This window comes from Taurulus bubalis (genome assembly GCF_910589615.1).
Source record: "Taurulus bubalis genome assembly, chromosome: 8".
Classification (NCBI taxonomy): domain Eukaryota; kingdom Metazoa; phylum Chordata; class Actinopteri; order Perciformes; family Cottidae; genus Taurulus; species Taurulus bubalis.
The window spans coordinates 15,491,761-15,511,869 of NC_136596.1; the positions used below are offsets into that span (position 1 = coordinate 15,491,761).

The following is a 20,109-nucleotide window of genomic DNA, read 5'->3' on the forward strand; positions in this document are numbered from 1 at the left end:
TCGGTCAACAAACCGCTAGCTGTTGTGTCTGTGAGCAAAATGTCAACGACACAAAGTCACGTTTGTGTTGTAATATAAGTGAAATTATGAAAACGCACGTGGACACCGTGGTATTGAGCGTGTTTGTGTCCATAAGTCATTTGACTTTGAGGAGCTAACGGTAGCCCCGGTTAACGTGACCGATAACTGAGCTGGGCGTCGGAGGCAGTAAAAAAGCAGTGTAGACGCAACTCCTTTTAAGGCTGCTTGCGGGAGCTGTAAGTGTCTTTAGTTACCCCATGACCTCTTTAACAAGACTGCAACTCCAGCATCACAGCTCTGAACTTCACACTCTGTCTTTTCATTTCAGATCGATCAGTTCATCTGGGTCAGCCAGTCCATTTGAGGAGCTCCCCTTTCAGCTCAACAATGACCTGACCAATGGCCCGCTGCAGTGTTCGCTCAATTAGAGGCTCTCTCGTGGAAGTAGCGTTAGATCATGAATGACAAACTCGTCTTCCTGGGCCTGCTGTACTTTGTCCAGGGCATCCCCTACGGTCTCCAGTCTTCCCTGCTTCCTGTCTACCTGCGTGGAGCTGGTCATTCCCTAACTCGCATTGGCTTCACCAAGATCCTCTACTTTCCATGGGTCCTCAAGGTGCTCTGGGCCCCTTTTGTGGACCGGGTTGGCACAAAGCGCCGCTGGCTGGTGGGAACAGTGTCTGGGCTGGCTCTGACATGCCTCTCCAGTGCTGCCCTAGCCCCAGAAGCACATGTCTGGGGAGTAGCAGGAACTCTTTTGGTCATGAACTCCTTGGCTTCTGTCCAGGATATTGCTGTAGACGGGGCTGCAGTGGCATTGTTGAAAGGTCGCGGGGAGCTGGGCCTGGGCAACACAGCCCAAGTCGTTGGCTATAAAGCTGGATCTGTGTTTGCTGGAGGTGGGCTGCTGGCTGTGATTGACGTGGCTGGATGGAGCTGGATGTTTATGCTGCTGACATTTGTATACGCAGGTGTGGCACTGTTTGTGTGGGGGGCTCCTGTGCTGGATGATGAGACTTTGAGGGGCCAACAGGCAGATGGCAGCAGGAGGGGTGGGCAGGGATCAGACGCTATGAGGCCATGGAGAGTGTGGAGGAAGATGCTGGCAGTGCCGGGCACCCCTTGGACAGTCCTGTATGTGCTGACATACAAACTAGGTGAGTCCGACTAATACTCAAGCACTTGAAATGATGACCTGACATGAAGTTACTCAATTAGTGGAGACCAACATCTCTTTAATTAATTATTTGTATATCTTTGCAGCCTGGGCCAAATACCAATACTGATATTATATTTAAAACTTTCCAGATTAAAATGTACTTGGTTTTTAGGGCTGCTTCTAGATCAGGGGTCGGTAACTCGCGGCTCCAGAGCCGCATGCGGCTCTTTCGCACCTCTGTTGCGGCTCCCTGAGGCTTTGGAAAAGAAAAAGAAAAAGAAATAAAAAATAAGTGGAAGTGCCAAGTGGAAAATCTTTCAAAGGGAATTCCTCCTATCCTCCTAGTTTGAGGTGATATTGGGTCACTGAAAATAACATTTGTCTTTAAATATTTGTTTTACTAAAATGTGCGTCACATCCTGTCACGTCGCTGTCAAGCATCTTTCCCTGCAGGTGGCTACTCGTGATTCCCAGAGCTCCGCCCTCGCTAAACTATCAACTGATAAAAATAAAATTAAAAAAAGTCACGGAGAAAAGTAGAGATTAATTTGCTTTCACTGCTGTCTGACCTGTCTGCTTGATATGTGGCGAGAAATGATCAAACAACAAAACATGTAATGTTGAAAGACTCTTCCAGAATAAGCACACAGCATCTGCTGAAAAGTATCAAGCTGCAGAAGAGGGAAGAAGAGCGATTCCTCAACTGCTGCAGCAAACTGAGCAAAGTAAATAGACTTTCAGGAAGTGGATCAAGTCTCTAAACTCCAGTACTGCTGCTGGTTCTGTGGCAGCTCATGAGACACTGAGGCGTCCGCTAGTAAAGACGGATCTGTCCTCGGGAGTGTGGCGGAGTCAGGATGCTCAGTGTGAACGTAGGAAAAGATATGCGTTTTAAAATAAAAACCTCATGTGGGTATTGCACCTGCTACCTTGTGGTTCAAGGATGATCACTCTGCCACTTGAGCTACAAATATTGATAGGACTTAAAGTCTGCAAAGTGGTCATGTTAATTGGCCTTAATGTAGGCCGACGCATGACTATTTTTTTGATAGTTTGATAGTTATAAACAGGTAAAATAGCAATACAATGTTAATAAATTGTCTTTATTCTTGTTCTATAATGTCATAAATACAACAAACTATAGTTTTTGTAAATATAATTAATATGACTATATATACTACTTTTATAAGCTGTGATATCAAATAGCTTTTGCGGCTCCAGACACATTTCTTTGGTGGACAAAAAGGCAAAATGGCTCTTTTGATAGGAAAGGTTGCTGACCTATGTTTTAGATGATACTTTTCTTTATCAATTGTTTGATCCACGAAATGTCACAAAAAAGGGACAAATGTCCGTCACATTTTTCTCGCCGATGTCCTTAAATGTCCAACGATACTCTGTGTACAATGATGTAAAACGGAGAAAAGCAGCAATTCATCACATTGGAGGCTGGAACCAGAAAATGCTCGGAGTTTGATAAATGACTGAAACGATTAATCAATTCCATTATCTGAACCGCTTATCCTATTCAGGGTCACTGGAGCATATATAGAGAGACAACCATTCACATCTATGGGCAATTTAGAGTCCAATTAACCTAAGCTGCATGTCTTTGGACTGTGGGAGGAAGCTGGAGAGAACCCACACTTGACATGGGGAGAACATGCAAACTCCACACAGAGGGACCGTCCAGACCGGGAACTGAACTTGGGCCCCTTTAGCTGTGAGGTGACAGTGCTAGCCACTACACCACCATGCAGCCCACTCAATTAAATTGTAACTGATTAATCAAAACAAATTTGCAGCTCTAATTATGTGCACAGACTGCGCTCATGATGGACAGCACTAAAGGACAAATTGGAAAAGAATAAATCGGAGCACTTCCATCTCATTTGATTTCGGTTAACAGACTAGGCAGACAAAAAGAAAAGAAACTTGAAGCAATGAAAACTTTCCTGAAATGGTCCCCCTTTGGCCCACTGTGAACATTTATTTAGTTGTGTTCCTACCTTCATGTAGGACCCAGAGCTACCACTAGATGTCTCTGTTGGTGTGTCCATGAAGACCGAACTAAGGAGTGAGTGTATTGGAAAAGTTTGGGAAGTTATTATTACTTCACAATTTATTGTGTCTTACCAGGTCCTGTATGTACATTTGAAAATACAGGACCTGCTATGATAAAACCGTTGTTTTTAATGTCTCCGTTATAAAAGTACAAACCTAAGGCACTTGAACAAGAGGACAATGTTAGTTTGAATGCATATTGCGCGCATGCAGTAAGTGTTGTATATGACTGAGATGGTTCCAATAAGAAACAAAAAACTGAAAGTAGTTTTGTGTGTGTGGGAGAGAGTTGATACGACCAGAGTTCGGTGTTTGGTAGCAGAAGGGGATTATGTAAGGATTAGAGTGTCTTTGTGTCTGTTGCGTTCAGAAACCGAAATGGAAGACAGCGCATCATGCTGATGTGTGTTTGTGTGTGTGTGAGAGAGTGTATGTGGGTGGTGGGAATATAATTGTCTCCTCATATTTGCACAGCTTTAACTTGTGTATGTGCTGAATGTATATGCCTTTTGTTTTTAGATTGTGTGTGTGTGTGTGTGTGTGTGTGTGTGTGTGTGTGTGTGTGTGTGTGTGTGTGTGTGTTTTTGAGAGAGTTTTAAGAGTGGCTCAGTAATCGGATGAGTCCCAGCAGACGACACTACTAGACAAAATATGAAGGCTGACTGGACCCCCTAATCTGTCTGGGGAGCAACCCCCCCAACACTCTCTCTGTCACACGAACACTCACCATCGGCTGATGCTCATGATTACAACAATAATTACTGTAGTAGTTAGTGTTTTCTCAGTAGATTCATTAAGACCCTTGTCACTCGTTACATATTCCTGTTGTAGCAGTCTAAATATTTCCCATCTTTGCGGGGGGGAAATATCGTGTAATATTTTAGCTTCGGCCTGGATGTGCCAGCATAATTGCCTATGTGAGACAGTATTGTTTTTGTTCAAGGGGTGTGTGGGTATGTTTGTGTGATCTGCCTGTCTGAACCCCCCCTCCCGCCCCCGTGCTTAGCAAACACTGACACAAACACAAGCACAGACCCCCTCTCCCTCATCTATCCCTAATGAACTCTGAGTTTGCGTTGGGTCCAACACAGTGGCCAATCACCGGGAGCCTCGTGTCTGAACTGTGACCCTTGTGCCATCTAAGGCCACAGGCATGATGGGCGAACTGTCTGGGTGGACTTAGAGGGCCGGACGGACGGAGGGGTGGGGGTTGGAGAGAAAATGCAAGCGGAAAATGTCAAGAAATGGACAAATGATAGGTTTTGAGATACAGGTAAGCTCAAATGTTGGATACGAACATTTGAATATCCTGTTGTCATATGTAGAAAACAAACTGTTCAGTTCTGTGCTAAAACACGTTGTAGCTGTGTCAATCCTCGTTATCGTTTTACAATAGTGCAAAGTGTTAATTACTCTAATTTGACAATTTGAGGAACATCATTATTTTACCACTGTTGCACATGCTACACATTCAATGCATTGAATTGAGAACACTTTGCATGCTAGTCCTCAAATGTTCTCATATTGTTATTAGGAATTAACAAGTCATCGCTAGTGATGCCACAGTGTTGCACACGTCAGAGCTGTTTCTTTCTAAGGTAGGGGGTCAGTAACCCTGTATGTTTGACAAGAGATGTGAATGATGGTGAGAAGAGGTGGCCCCTGATGGTGGCTTTCCCTGGGAACTGACCAGGTGTACGGAGGAATGGATGGATGGATGAACACAAAAAATAAAAGCTTTGTTCTAATACTTCATAACCTTTTCCTCCAAAAAAGGCAACTACAATGGTTAATGATAAAATACACCCAGTTATCAGTTTATTAGACACATTTCGTTGATATAAATGGGTTTGACAAAATATTAGAAATGACTCTCATTGTAATGCAATACAGTTCAACAGTACCAGAAATTACAGCCTTCAAAATTAAATTGACACGTTTTTTATTGGGACTACATTTTGCCTGGATGCAAAATTTAAAGGTTGAGGTTGACGGGGTGAAGGGAAGACTTCGGAAGCACTGTTTGTAGGGCTGCTCTGAGGGTACAAATATGTTGGGTCTCTAATTAATTAAAAACAAATGATGAAAGAAAATGTTGCCCTGCTCATCTCAAATACTCACACATACGCACTCGAACCAAACATCCTGGTGTTGATATAAAGCCTACAGTCCAGTCCGCAGAGCCGTTTCAGAGACATGGGCGCCAGTAGAAGTGCATGCTGGGGGGGGGTTTCGGGGAGGTCATGGAGTTTTGAGTTATGAAGGAAGGTGGAGGAGTGGGAATGAGAGATGAGAGAAACTTAGGGAGGGAGTGTTGGGTATTTTCCAGAGGGAAAAAGAGGGACTGCAGGGAGGGAGGCTGAAGGAAGAGATGAATAAATGAACAACCACCACATGGTGCCCTGAGAAAGACAGGGAGCAAAATGACAATAGAAATCACTCTTGTCCATGCAGAAACTTACAGGTTCAAGATCATTCTGGGTGTTTTAAAGTCTTATCCACATTTTTGGCCACATAAATCTCACTTAATGAGCTCAATCCAAATTTGATTTACGGTCTTTATGGTTAAAAAAAGCACCATTACATGCTTATATCAACGAATAATATATCACAAATATTTACCCGTTTTGTTGTGTGTTGTACTTGCATTAAACAACTGATGTAAACACAGCTTTGATAGCATTAGAAAACATTAGTAACTTTAGGAATTGTTTTCTTGAGTTTGTTGTGTCTCAATCAATCTCTATCAATTGCAGACCCAATCCTTCAAATTTGAGTAAATTTTAATGTAGTGTTTTTTTCTTCTTTCATTTTTGGATCACAGATAAACTGAGAAATTTAGTTTAAATTAAACACTAAAATCTTGTTTTTTAATCGAACCAACAAATGCCACTTCCCACTGGTATGCACAATATTGTAGGAAAAACTACTGTAACCCAAAGTGCCTTTTTAAAAGACATAATGCAAGTTCCTACATCTGTTGTTTAAATTAAGGGGATATTTACTCTTGAGACCCAGAATGGATATAAATATTACATCATATTTGAAAAAATATACGCTGAGAACAAACAAAATCCACCCAGTAACCTAGCAGGCTTGGGTAATAAGGGGCTTATGCATAGTGTATTTTAACATGTTCATGAGAACTCTTTGACATGGAGCTGAAAGGTGTGTGTGTGTGTGGGGGGGGGGGGTATATGCACATAAACATTTGTGTGTGTTTGTGTATGTACGCTGGTCTCAAACATGTAGTATTTATGAACCTGTCTCTGTTTACCGTGCTCTCTGCAGGAAGTGATAATATCGTTCGGCAGGGTGACTTAGTGTCCTCAGTGATGTCTCCTGCTCTGCCAGCTCTTTTGTCTAAGCTGCAGCACGGACGTCAGGATTTGACCTCACTGTCCTTGTCGACCTCTCACCCTCATCTCCCCCATATCTCACCCGTATCCTACTCTGATCGCTTTTACCACCCAACATTCACACATACTCACAGGCCATCTCCCCCATCTCATACGGACAGAAGTGTTATGTGGAGAATCTTTTTTAACTAATCAAGATAACTTTGAATAACTGTCCTAAAACAACTAAGACCAGCCAAGGCGGGCTATACTATAACTTTTGCTAGTGTTGGTGGTAGTGTTTTAGCAAAATTAAGAACAGTTTTCTCATAAAGTCGTTGCTAGGTTTGCTTGGAGAAAACCAGCTTTAGCTCTGTTTGCATTGCTAAAACAGTGACCCCTCTCTATTTTGTCCAATGAAACGGTTTCATTATGTTCAGTAAAGCAATCAGACGATATCTGATGAAACCCATCTTGCTAAACTTGTACTAATTTGTCCGTTAACAGGTGATTAATGTTGCCATGAAGTGCCCTTCATAACTTGGATGAATAAAACAACCCTGCTTCTTTTTTCTCTCTCTCACTTTACCCCTTAAAGCGTCTGAAAACCTAGTTTCTAATCTTTAACATTTATCCATAACATTAAATATATTGCTTATTTGTGATGAAATAAGAAAAAAAACATAATTTCATGGTATATGATAATATTATGTTGTATGAGTAACACTGAAAAACTCCTCTAATCTCTCTCATCTGGACTGTCGACATGATTTGATCAGATTTGATTGACCGTGTTGCGTAACATTAAGTCGTCCTATAACCATGTATCTCCAAAATGTCAACTTTTCATGAGCTTTTGAAATGACAGTCCGGTTTTTAGGTTTGAGACGATGCATTTTTCAATCCAATTCTACATTCATAGTCTTTCAATGGACGCCAACAATAAGTGCAACAACCTCAGAATTGTTGTCAGAAGAAAAACCAAGAAGAAAAAGACAGAGATAGAAACATATGAAGTGAAATAAAAAATTGTCCACACTTTTGCAGAAAATAAAATAGTTGTCTTGATTTCACGGTGCGTGGACCCCACTATACCTGCTTGAAAGTCTATGACTTGATGTCATAAAGAACCTTTAAAAAAACTAGGACTTCTTTTAATGTTAAATAGTTTTGTCTTTCTTTGCTGTCTGCTGACCTCCTAACAGTGTCTCTGTTCATCTGCCCCCTCCTCTTCCTCTGTCTTGAGCTTTCTCCATACCATGTTGCGCTCCTTTTTCTCCAGTCGTTCAACATATTTTTTTTAGTTTTTTAGATAAATGCATTATGATTGTCATTTCCCGCTCTACATATATTTCTTCTTCTCTTGCCCCTTTAAATCTCTGCCGTTTCTCTCTGCCCTTTAAAAAAAAAAAGTCCTTTTATTTTTTCACATTATCTTTTTCTTCGTCCTCCCTCTTTCTACCCACTCCGTTCCGTATCTCTCATCGTCTCCCCCCTTCGCTCTTGTTCCACCCTTTTCTCCTTCCCCTTCATTCTGCTTGTTTAATCTTTGCGGATGTCTAATGAAATCCCTGCTGAAATGGACAATTGTTGCTTTGAGAATATTTATAGAAAGGAATAATCAGCCTGCTTGTGTTTGTCTGCCCTCCCCCAACCCCCCTCTTTAAAGAAATAATTAGTTGAAGGCAGGACTGTGAAAGCTCTGAGCTTTGAGCTAAACAACAGGCAGGCAGGAATGGGAGCACAGAACCATGGGTAAACAACCCAGGCATCATGGGTACCGCTGCTGCCAATGTTTACTTTATTATGACGAATATGGTTACGGCTAAGTTGATGCTGCTCATAACAGTTCAGCACAGAGGATGACAGATATTAAAATGTGAACATTGCACAGTAAGTGGATCAGTGCAGCTCCCACTGGGTGTGAGGGGTGAGTAATGACATATTATAAATATGTACTGTAAGTCTATTATCTTAAATTTGAATACATCAAGGCGTACAATGTAGACATGTTGCCGTTATGTGACTTATTTATAAAATTACATTACAATACCCACATTTTGTTTATTGCCTGGCCCATAGTGAAAATACATACTGCTCAGTACATCTCGGGTGATTTGAATTACCTCTGACTCTCCTCTTTTACTTTATCTAAAAGAAAAACATCTTATTGGCTTTACCTTTTGTGACCAATTTGAACATAGTCATCCTCTTCTTTATTAACTATATGTAAATTGCCAACAGTGAAACCTGAGTGACAGAAGTGAGAGACAAGTGTTTCCTACACAGAGAATCCAAATTGCCTACGCCATGTTTCTGCTGGGTTGTCACACCAGTGGTGACACTCTCGTTCTACTGCTGCACTCCCTATCACTGGGAGCTTCTCGGCTTTCTCATTTTTTTTTCAGTCTGTTTCATCTGCCTTTTTTTCTTCCTTCTCTATTTTTGTTTGTCTCCTGGCTGACTGACTGAGTGAGTGAGTCGTCGCGTTGTGTTGCGTCGTCTTTGACAGCAGTCTGGGAGCCAAGCTGTCACTCACGCAGCTCCTTGGTCCCACTGTCTTTCTGAAGTCAGTCTCCATTAATATAATAATGGCGTATAGTTGGCACCACTGAATATTTTACTGTAATGTTCAGCAGAACATTACCCCCACACTCAACGCCACACAGAGAAAGTCTTATTGTCTGACAGAAACTTTTTATTTTGACTGAAAGGTCTTTGTGAGGTCTATTTCATCTGTGGAAGTTTTTGTGTTTTTGTTGTGTTTTCCTTTTTGTGCTTTAGGAAAAGTGCTAGGCCCCGTTTGATAAAGTGACTGAGGGTATTCTTTTTCTTGTCAGGCATCTATTATTGACACTTTCCAGGAATAGGCCTAGGTGCGCCGTGTGTCGGTGTGCTGTATTTGATTCGGCGGTTGTAATCTCAGGAAAACCATGTTGTTCAGTCTTGCAGGCTAAACAGATTGGTACAACATCCTCATCGTATTTGACTGTGATTGGAATAGGCGTGTGTATTCGGGAAGTGTCTCACATATTTACTGTAGGTGAAAAATAGTAATGCTTAGTCAGAGATACAGTACATAATACATGTTGTCTCAATTGCATATTTTATCATCATCATATCTGACCAAATAACTCATTCAAGTCTGTTGCTTCCCTCCTCTTCTTTCTTTGTCCACCTGTCTCTTCTGTCACTATGTATACAGGTGAGCAGGGTGCAGTGACCATGTTTCCTCTTTTCCTGTTGGATCATCACATGACCGCCAGGGAGCTCGGCTTCTGGAATGGCGTTATCGCCATGGGTTTCTCCATCTGTGGGTCTTCCCTGGGAGGCATGCTGCTCGCTCAGTTCAGGTAGCCTTTACCAACACCGCTATTCTCACCAGGTTATCACTGGCTTCACCATGATCGATTTTTGAATGGCAGTAGTATTTTGGGACTCTGAACTTTTTAGTGGCATCATATTGCAGGGTCTTTAAATGCATTTGGTGCTCAGGGGAAAATTCCCTTAAAGGTGCTAAATTAGATATTCAGAGCTTTAATATAGCAGCAACTGTTTTTTTCTATATAAACATATAGATTACTAATGTCTACCTGAGCAGAGAATGAATTTGCTTTACCTCTCTGTGTGTTGAAATCCAACCTTCTCCCTGTTCGGTTGACATAGCATGCTTTTAGTGCACGTGACCTTGCCACACGGGCTAGCTCAAAGCCACCGATCTGCACTGTGCTCATATGGCGTTTACAGCTGATAGCGCTGTCACGGAAGCGTATCACAAACCCTCCGTTTCCCCTCAAGTAAACACTACTAGCCCTGTCCTGCTGTAGGCACCAATAGCTGTGAGCCGCCTGCTCGGCCCTCGCCATGTTAAGAGCCGTTGAGAGGCAATAGAAATGCTCCCAATCATGTATTTAGCACCTTTAAGAGTTTATAAAAGGCCTTTCAAAGACGACAAACTGTGAAAGTACCCATATTTTGCAAGTCATTAAATCCATATATTCGATAGCGTTGTCCAATATTCACAAGGTAACATTTACCAGTTAATTCAACTATGGATTCATCTGCCAGTTACTTCATTCATCATTTGGTACATAAAACTGTAAATAAATGCTTATAAATGCCTGTCAAATATCTTGTTTTGTCTGGCCAATATTCAAAAACCCTTCTATGACACTTATGAAACTAGGAGTAATCACAGATGGACGTAATATTTGGTGCTTTCTTCCCCCAAAAATTACTATGGCCGTTTTAATTTAAATTTAACTCGCACATGAATGTGAACATTGACTGGCCCCGGTGGTTACAGGTGATTTGTTTGATTTATTGACATCATATGCACATTTAGAAGATTAATGTAACAGTTTTTAGAAACAAGCCAAGACTCAATAAGGTGAAAACGAGCTGTCATAAGACTGAAACTAGTTTCCAGCAGGAAGAAAGAAGTGAGGATTGCTAAAGTCCAGTCCACAGCACAACAGAAACATGTATCTTACAGCCTCATACTCTGTGCTCTTCATCCAAGCTTGCTTGCTTCCTCTTACCTCTAGACTCCTCATCACTCTGGGCCTGTTCTTCACAATTTTTTTTGTATTGCTCTTCATGGCTCTTGTTTGTGTGTGTGCATGTTTCTGCCTGTCTGACTGTGTACAGTAATTTAAGTAAACATAGCCTTGTTTGAGAGCTCAGGGACCCCCTGTGTCTGGTGTGTGGTGTGTGAACAGCATGAGCAGCCAATCCATCACACACTCACGCGCGCACACACATACACACCCTTCAGGGTTTGATCCCAGAGAGGCAACATGCAAATGTACTTGAATTCAATTCTCAAATTTAAAAAAAAGATACTAAGAGTATTATTAATATATCAAATGGCAGTATATAATATTTGACTTAATATGGTGATTTTTATTATTTTAAATGGGGTGTTTTTGCAAAGGTATACAGTGTTACAAATCTGGTTAATGCAGAATTACAATATTGATGAGCAGGCATTATAGGCAAGATGTTTCGAGAGCAAGTTGTTTTAGTATTGAATTTAACCTTTACATGTTTTCCCCTTCAGCACATTGACACTGCTTTTTGTGGCTGACCATTGTTGCATAAGGTTTTATGTCTGCTTATACTAGGATCACCTCATAGCACAGCCCGGCCTATGGCCAGTGTGATGTAATAAGAGCTATGAATAACAACAATGCCTTTCTAGATGATAGTTTGTTAGTTGCTACACTGTGTGCTATTGTACTCTTAAAGGTAGAATATGTACATTTCCCGCATTAAAATATCTAGAAACAAGTAGTCTTATGTTATATGTTTTGTTGAGCTGTGTGCTTATATTATCTCAAATGTTTTCAACAATTTTCGAATGTAGAGAAATACGTCATTTTAATCATGCATAACAGTCTGTTTCATTTGGTCTCCTGCCAATGGTGTCATATCCTCTTCGCGCATGCCATAGCGTTGTGGTTGTCTGCCATAAGCTGTCATAAATTTACTTTTTTTTCAAGTTTTAAGCCTAATTTTTACAAAACGCGTTTGAGATCTTGGTCGTCTTTAACCAGTGTTTTAATGGGATGAATTACTTAAGTCATCGGCCATCTGGATCTTAAGTTATCAGAGAAACAACCTGAGTTACCGGCAGCTCGGCTTGTTTGTCCACTGAACAGCGTCGGAGAAACACTGATTTTTAACGTGAAACCTCTTTAATCAGTAATTTTACCAATTTCTATCACCTGGTCCGGTTGTTTTGGAGACGATTTTAAATGAGAGACCCATAGTGCCAGGAAATTGCATGTTATGCGTTAAACAAACATCCAACTATCTTTCTCTCCTTCCATCCACATGTAGAAGAACATTTTGCGATGTAGCCATTTTACTATAAGAGAGTTAGAGATACTGTAGTTGAACTTGTGCCTTTTGTGGTATTGGTATTTGTATGCTTACCTTTTTGTTGCTATGTGTCAGTTACCATGTGCTCTGTCTGGATTCAGTTTTTTTGCCCTTGTGTGGTGTTCCCAGCTGGCTCCCAAGTTTTCTCCTCATGTAATGTGTCACTAGCTAACACAGAGAAAGCCTCCAAAGGCAACATCTTTTTGAGGGAAAAGCACTTGTATAACAATGTCATTGTTATACTTTGGCTTTTAATATTTCACTCTTTCTCTCCATCTCCCTTGTAAATAAATCTGTAACTTGCAAAGGCAGTAAAATGTTCACACAGACAGAAAACACATCAAAATTACTTCTGAGGGTCAGCTGCACAAACGCCATTTCGACTCATCAGTCTTTGGAGTGTCAAGTTCAGTTTGTCTATCAGTATTTACTGGTTCCAGTTTCTGCCATCAGTTTCTGGTGTCTCTATTGGGAAATAATGCGTGGGAACTGCTATTTGTATTCCTTTAAGAACATTTAAAAGTCAACCATACCGTAATGTTAGGCTAGTATATGTTAAATGACAGCTGATGAATCAAAGTTAATAATTTATAATAATCGTAAAAAATATATTTGCAATCAACTGAGATATTGTATCATCATTGAAAAGAATTATGATTATTCCACCCATTTTATTTACTTATTATTCAAAAAATTACATTCTTTAGAAAATTAAATTGATGTTGATTTTTATATTTCATAAATCAAAAATCTAATAGCAAAATAAATTGTGTGCAAAGTAAAATATATAACAACTCTGTTCTAGATTATTTGATAAAATGGATGTATTTGGTTGTATGAACCGTCCAGTGTCAGATGAACACGTCTCCTTCCTCCCCTCTTTCTGTCACACACACGCACACATTCACACAGAGAGAGTGCTGTCCACCAGGCCGCAGTCCCACCTCTAAAAGCTCAGTTGGAAGGTTTTTACTCCCCACCATCAGAAATGGCTGAGTGGTCAGTGAATGACCCCCTTTACAACTGCCACTGGCAACCCGAGAACATGGCTATTCTTATCTGGGCCCGGCCCGTGTGAGGTGGCAGCCAGGCAGGTTATCTTTCTCTTTCTCGCTCTCTCTCTCACACACACACACACACACACACACACACACACACACACACACACACACACACACACACACACACACACACACACACACACACACACACACCCCTCCCTCAGCATCTCTAGAGTGCGTGATATGAAAGACTGTCATTGAGAAGGTGGGTAAAGGAGCAGAGAGAAGAATGCCTTTAGCATGTGAATGATGCAGGATTGGTTTTCCAGTAGAGAGGTAAGGAAAGGCTTGATGAGGGGGGGAGAGGGAGAGAGATAGAGAGAGACTGAAAATCTCTTCAGAATTCAAAGCAAGTGTTCACCACATATGGTCTTCTGCTGCCTTTTGAAAATATTTGTTTGTAATAATCTGTTAATTTTTAATCCCATACACAGATTATTTATTTTATCATGGTATTTGAGAGTGACTGGGTGTTTCTGTTGGAGATAGGCAGCATTTTTTCTCGAGTCACTTGAGCAAATGTTAGAGAAAAAACAAATGTTAAATGTCACATTATGTATTTAAGTCAGACAGTCTTACGCCACCATTGGTTGTTGTTCATCGCGATTTTTTCTGTTCTGTGATGTTTATAGAACAAACAATTAATACAAAATATGTATCTGCCAATTAATCAATTATGAAAGTAGTTGCTAGTTGCAGCTCATACCATATAATCCGTGCATACCTGGTTCAAGTGGGCGGGGGGAACACATTTAGAGATCAATATTCATCAAAAGATCACAGTTTGGTTACTGCTCAGCCAAATACAGATCAGGGCCTCATCTCATGAGGATGATTACATTCACAGGTACATTTAGCTGAGAAAAACATTGAACTTTAGATCTCAATCATGGACTGAAATTATTTTTACTCAGTGCTCTTTTCCAACTAAATCAGATACCCTGCTTTGTGTGACAAGATCCTTTTTCCTCACAGCTTTTTTTACACATAGATAATTACATGCAAAAAGACAAACAAACACACACACACACACACAGTCCTTTGAGTGGCAGGCATCCTCTGAGTGATTGGCATCGTTAATCCCTGATGTCACACAACGTTTGTATGTGTTTGTGTGTGCGTGCATGTGTTAACAGTGATTAATTATCTTCCTCATGCTGGGGATCTCCTTAGGTTATTGATTACGTCACAAACCAAACCCACAGGGGGATGATTTTCTTGCACTAACAGGGAATCAATTAGTGTCTGGGGACTTGTTTACTTAAGCACATACATGCACACAGCGCATGTATGTGTGTGTAACGTGAAAAGAAAAAGCACAGTGTCTCCAAATGTATCAACCTTGATCCCCTGTCACCACATTTCACACAGTTTATCAATACCACTCGTACCTCAAAGTTGTTGAACATCTCTAATACTTGGCTGGTTTGCTGTTCCCTCCGCAGCATCGGGGCTCTGATGCGTCGTGTGTTTGTATTGCGAACCGTCAGCATGGTCTTCCAGAGCTCTCTACTCACTATACTGGAGCCATCACCACTCATGAAAGGTGAGAGATTGACTGAAATACAGCCATCAACAGCAATTTAACTGGAGCCCAGTTAGAAAACATATTACCATTTGCCATTATCCTATGTAGTCCAGGTTGTCTGTTTGTGTTGGTGCTCTGGTGTATTTATAATACAAGCAGAAAAAACAAGAAAAGAAACCCTCTCTCCAAGTGTTGTAAACACTCATAACAGAAGTTACAGTGACCCTGTTAGTCTTTCATTCTTTCCCATGAATAGTGTATCAGCACGCCACATGCCAGTCTCTTGAATGAACACATTAACATGCAACACATGTAAAAACACAGCTTTAGGTCACTAATGTACAGGTGCATTGTGAGTTTATGATAAACACACAAGGATAGTCACGATCTTATAGTTGGATTAGGTTAAATTATCTTTTGTTGAGAATAAGAACTGTTTATTCAGTGCAATCAACATTTTAAAGGCCACTGTTTGAATATGCTCCGTAATCAGTCATAAAAACTACAGACTTATGTAATGTGGTGAATAACAAAAGGCTAAACAAAATCACTATGCTATACACCAAACACAGCAAGACTGCATTTGAAAAGAGGAACAATGGTCACAACAATGCTTTTGCAACAATGACTGAAAGACACTCAAAAACATAACAAACTAGGTTCTCAAAAATAGTTGAGCCAACACCTCTGACAATCTTAACAAAGACTACATTATGACATTCACTACTTTGCTCTTATGCTGTGGTATTCCTGTCAGTGTATTCAGCCCCTAGACATTTAAGACATAAAGCGTGCGTTGTCCATTTTTTCTAGTGGAATATGTCAGCTGATTTCTGTCGCCTTGGCTGGAAGGTAGTAAATTGTCTGTACAGCACAGTTGTGCAATAGATATTTACCTTCACAGTGAAAGCTCTAAATCCCACAATAGAAATAATGACGCCTTTCCTTGTCTGGTTGGTTGTCAAACAGTTGGCCTAAAAATAAAGGAAGGACATATTTCTTCTACATACAATTATGTTTTTTCTTTCACACTTCTTTTGAAAAGTTTCACCTCTTCAGGCTCTAAAAATGAATAAATTCTCATAAAGGCAAAATCCCTCTTTAGTTCTACTCACAGTACATGTTGACATTTTCAAGCTGTGATGTGCTGACACAATAAGACATTGCTTCATCTTTATTTATACAACATGTCGGAAGGTAAGATGCATAGTAATTGTTTAAATACGGGGATTACGGCACACACTTTCTCTCCTGGAAGCCCTTCACAGTGATGCACTCCTTTGTACACAGAAAAAGTGACGGAAATTGTAGGGGAAAAAAAGAGCGCTAGACAGAGAAGTAAAAACCATTGCTTACTTTCTCACTTTTGCACACATGAATGCTAGATTATCATTAAAAAAATTACAGAAATTGTTAGACAGTGCCAAAAAGGTTTGGAACTACTGACCTAACGCTAGAGCCAGATGTTCAACACTAATACAGCCCGAGAGTTGATGATGCAGAGGACATTGATAGACAGGTGCTCTTTCTCTCTCCAGAGAGCCATTCCGTTATTAATGTCTGAATGACACATATGATTATTTTACACAGCCAGTCGCAAAGCTTTTGGGATTCATATCTGCGCCTTTTATCTCCGTCTGAGTTGTCTGTTCCCCTATCAAGCCTCTCAGACTGAAAGTTGAGGCCTCTCCTCCCTTTACTTTAAACCCAGAACAAAGATTTCAGGAAAACTCCCCCCCCCCCCCCGTCGGTGTATCTGTGTGACTCCAACAGTCTTGTGTCGCTGACTGAAGAGTCTTATTCGGGAAAAACTCTGGCGGCTTGAGTGAATAATTCAGTGTTAGCGGGAGCAGAGACAGATAGGCTCTGTGGTTCCTCTGTGTTTCCCTACTAACACCGCTCTGCCACTTCCCCTCAGAGGATACGCTACATGTGTTTTGGGGACGATGGGGGGGAGTTGGCGGTGGTATGAGAACGGAGAGGAGACACTTCAGCAGCTTACCGTTTCTTTCTGCTTTGTCTCTCTACTTTGATTTCTACATAGAATGGTATAGTGAGAAGTCGAACAGAGCAGCAAACAATGTAAAATGGATAGTTTTCTGCCTATTTCAGAAAAACCTAATAGTTGCACTAAGACGTTCTGTGTCTGTTTTTGCTTGATTTTGTGTGTTCGGTATTTCAGGTATGGCCATCCTGAGTATGAGTGTTCAACACTTTTTGGGCGGGCTCATCACCACGCTCACCTTCACTACCATGATGCATTGCACTCAGAGGGCCGAGGAAAGCATTCAGGTAAAGCACATGTTATTCATACCAGCCAATAGCCTAGAGACAGAGACTGCTGTTATGTAATACATTTTTATCTTTTGTCACAAACTTTTTGGGATTAATTGTTGAATTAATTGGTGTTAGGTCATCTCATGTGGCTTCATCAGACAACACAAACTTTCTTTTCTTCTCTTCTGCCTTCCCTCCTTCCCTTCTCTCCTCTTTCTGTCTTGGTTTAATTGTGCCATTATGTAATTTTAGGTAGTTTCCTTTGATTGTCAGAGAGGGAAATCCTCACCATACAGTACCAAACCTAGCGTCACCTATACCTGTCAGTTCTCATCAGCTGTTTCCACCTGGAAAGACACAGTTTCTATTTATTGCTTCTTTCTTTTCTTGTTGTCCTCCACTTACCCCTCCGCCCCTCTCCGGAATTGTCCCTCCTACCACCTCGCTCTATTTCTTTGTCATTCTGGGGTCCTTTAATAAACGCTCGCCGACTTTTCCCTCTACTCTCTCGTTTTATCCTCTTTAACATAACTCCTTGTGTCCCCGTCATATCTGGGTCATCGTTGCCTGGAGGTGATCGCTACTCACACAGCCACTCACTCGTCACTCAGTCAATTTCTGAAGGTGACAAATTATCATTTAAATTGCTGTCACTCTTAAAGTGGAGTAGAAAGGGGAAACAAATCACAGGCTGTAGTACAGCTATCAGGATCTGGTTACTGATAAAATAAATGACAGAGAGAACCACCGTTAATTTCAGAGGTTCTCATGACACTTATACTGTTTGATTGTTAGTGTGTCGGTGTGTGAATCAGTGTGTGTGTGTGTGTGTGTGTGTGTGTGTGTGTGTGTGTGTGTATGCGCACACAGGAGGGGGAGCATTAGCTCGCCTGCGCTCACTGTGTGTATATGTGTGTGTTATTGGAGGTAGTGCTATCCAGTGACAGAAAGCTGATCGTAAGAGTGCTTGTTAACGATCCCCAAGAGATAGAAACCAAATCTGTTAAACAAGTTGCTCAGAAAAAAGGCACTCCACTTAGCTGTGGTCACACAGGATCTCAAAGTTCTCTCCCTCAGTGTACAGACCATAGTAGTCTTAACTCACCACCAGTTCCTCTCCTCGAATTTATACCATTTAATTTTCAGTTGAAATGTTCTGTACAGATCGTAGTGATTGTGGTAACTACATTTTGTTTTATAAATTATGTAATCTATATATTACATAATCTGAAAATAGTGAAGTTTTGTCTGTACAGTGGTAATAAAAAACAAATTTGCTCAACTAACAAGGATATAAAACTGATAAAATCCACAAATCCTCACAAAAAGCTGTATAAGCTGGAACTATACGATTGATTAATTATCGAAATAGTTCCTGATTCCTTTTCTGTAAATCTACTCATCAATTAATCGACCAATTGTTGCAGCTCTTTTTCTATAATGAGAAAGAAAATGGTGCACAGCAAAACAAACATTGTTAACCCTGTAAAAGATGCTCATGGCATAATTTGTGGATGTACAGTAGCGAAGGATCACAATGGCCACGCTGTTTACCTGGTGAAACCAGAAAAATGTCCAACTGAAGGTTAGTGTTTCACACTAAATATATACCATATGCAGAAGAGTAATGTATGCATGTAAATGTCTCAGAACTACCTACAATTTAAATCAATTTTAGTTTGATGGAGTAAAGGCTTTTGCTATTATGAAGAAAAGAGTCCTAATCCTAAAGAATTAATTAATTCAGGCAATGGTCTCGGTGATGCCAGATACCTTCAGCTTTGTTTGGTTACCTGCCTCACCTAAATGCCGTGCTCTCAGGCAGAAGGAGGAGGTTTAGGTAAGATTAGGAAATCTCTCTCTTCCCTCTCTCTCGCCTTAAGGCTGGGATCAGATACTCTTCTTCGTTTGGCCTCCATCCATCGTCTCAGGCCCCGATCTCACGCTTTCTCTTTCAGGCTTCCAGTCTTCTTTTATTTAATTATTTTTCCCCCTTCAATAGTTTCCGTTCTCTTTGTTTTGTTTTCTTCTTGAAAATCACACTTTTATTCTAGTCTCTGTCTGTTATTGTTATTTTGTATTCCATGTTTAAAAACATCAACTGATAAGTTGATAGTATGAAGTGTCACCCCTCCACTTTCCCATCTGCTACTCCCTCTTTTACTTACAATGTGCCTTTATTTTCCAAACCCTCTCCTTCCTCCTTGTCCTGTTCTCTGCTCACTTCCCGCTCCTTTACCTCCTCCTCTTACTCTTTTCTCATCATTCCTGCCCTCTTTTCCTCCCCACTCTACTCTCTCCATTAGGCGACCCACTACAGTTTCCTGGCAACTCTGGAGGTGCTGGGGAAGTTGACATTTAGCGCTCTAGCTGGAGGCGTGGTGGATTGGTTCGGTTTCCAAGTTGCCTTCCTCTTCTTCCTCACCCTCTCCGCCGGGACAGCCCTGCACGTGTGGACAGCTACCTTCACTGGTGCTCTCAGGGAGCACCAGCTCAAAGAACAGCCCAAGTGAGATCAGGATCAGGGTGAAAGGTCCTGATACGGGGTGTCTGCAGGTGCTGAAAATGTATTGAAATAACTTGACTCCCAGTATTCAGACACCTCAAAGGTCTTTCCGATAAATATAACACTGAAGACTTCAGTAAATAATTTCAGTCTAAAAAATATGAATAAGTTGACTTTCTTGTTCTGCCATTTTTAAGGAGAAATCAGCCATGTGGTTAAATACTCTACTACAGAGTGTGCTTCTTTTTTTCTTTTTTTTTGCACAATTG

The 20,109-nt window shown here is 40.9% G+C and overlaps 1 protein-coding gene across 1 annotated transcript; it reads left to right on the forward strand.

Moving 5' to 3' along the window:
* Positions 1–478: 478 nt before the first annotated feature.
* mfsd3 (major facilitator superfamily domain containing 3) lies at positions 479–19,847 on the forward strand (the record flags this gene model as incomplete). Its single annotated transcript, XM_079222812.1, has 5 exons — positions 479–1,178; positions 9,788–9,935; positions 14,975–15,075; positions 17,240–17,349; positions 19,641–19,847. 5 exons carry the CDS (start codon positions 479–481, stop codon positions 19,845–19,847), a joined length of 1,266 nt encoding a protein of 421 aa, XP_079078938.1.
* Between the last annotated feature and the right edge of the window lie 262 nt (positions 19,848–20,109).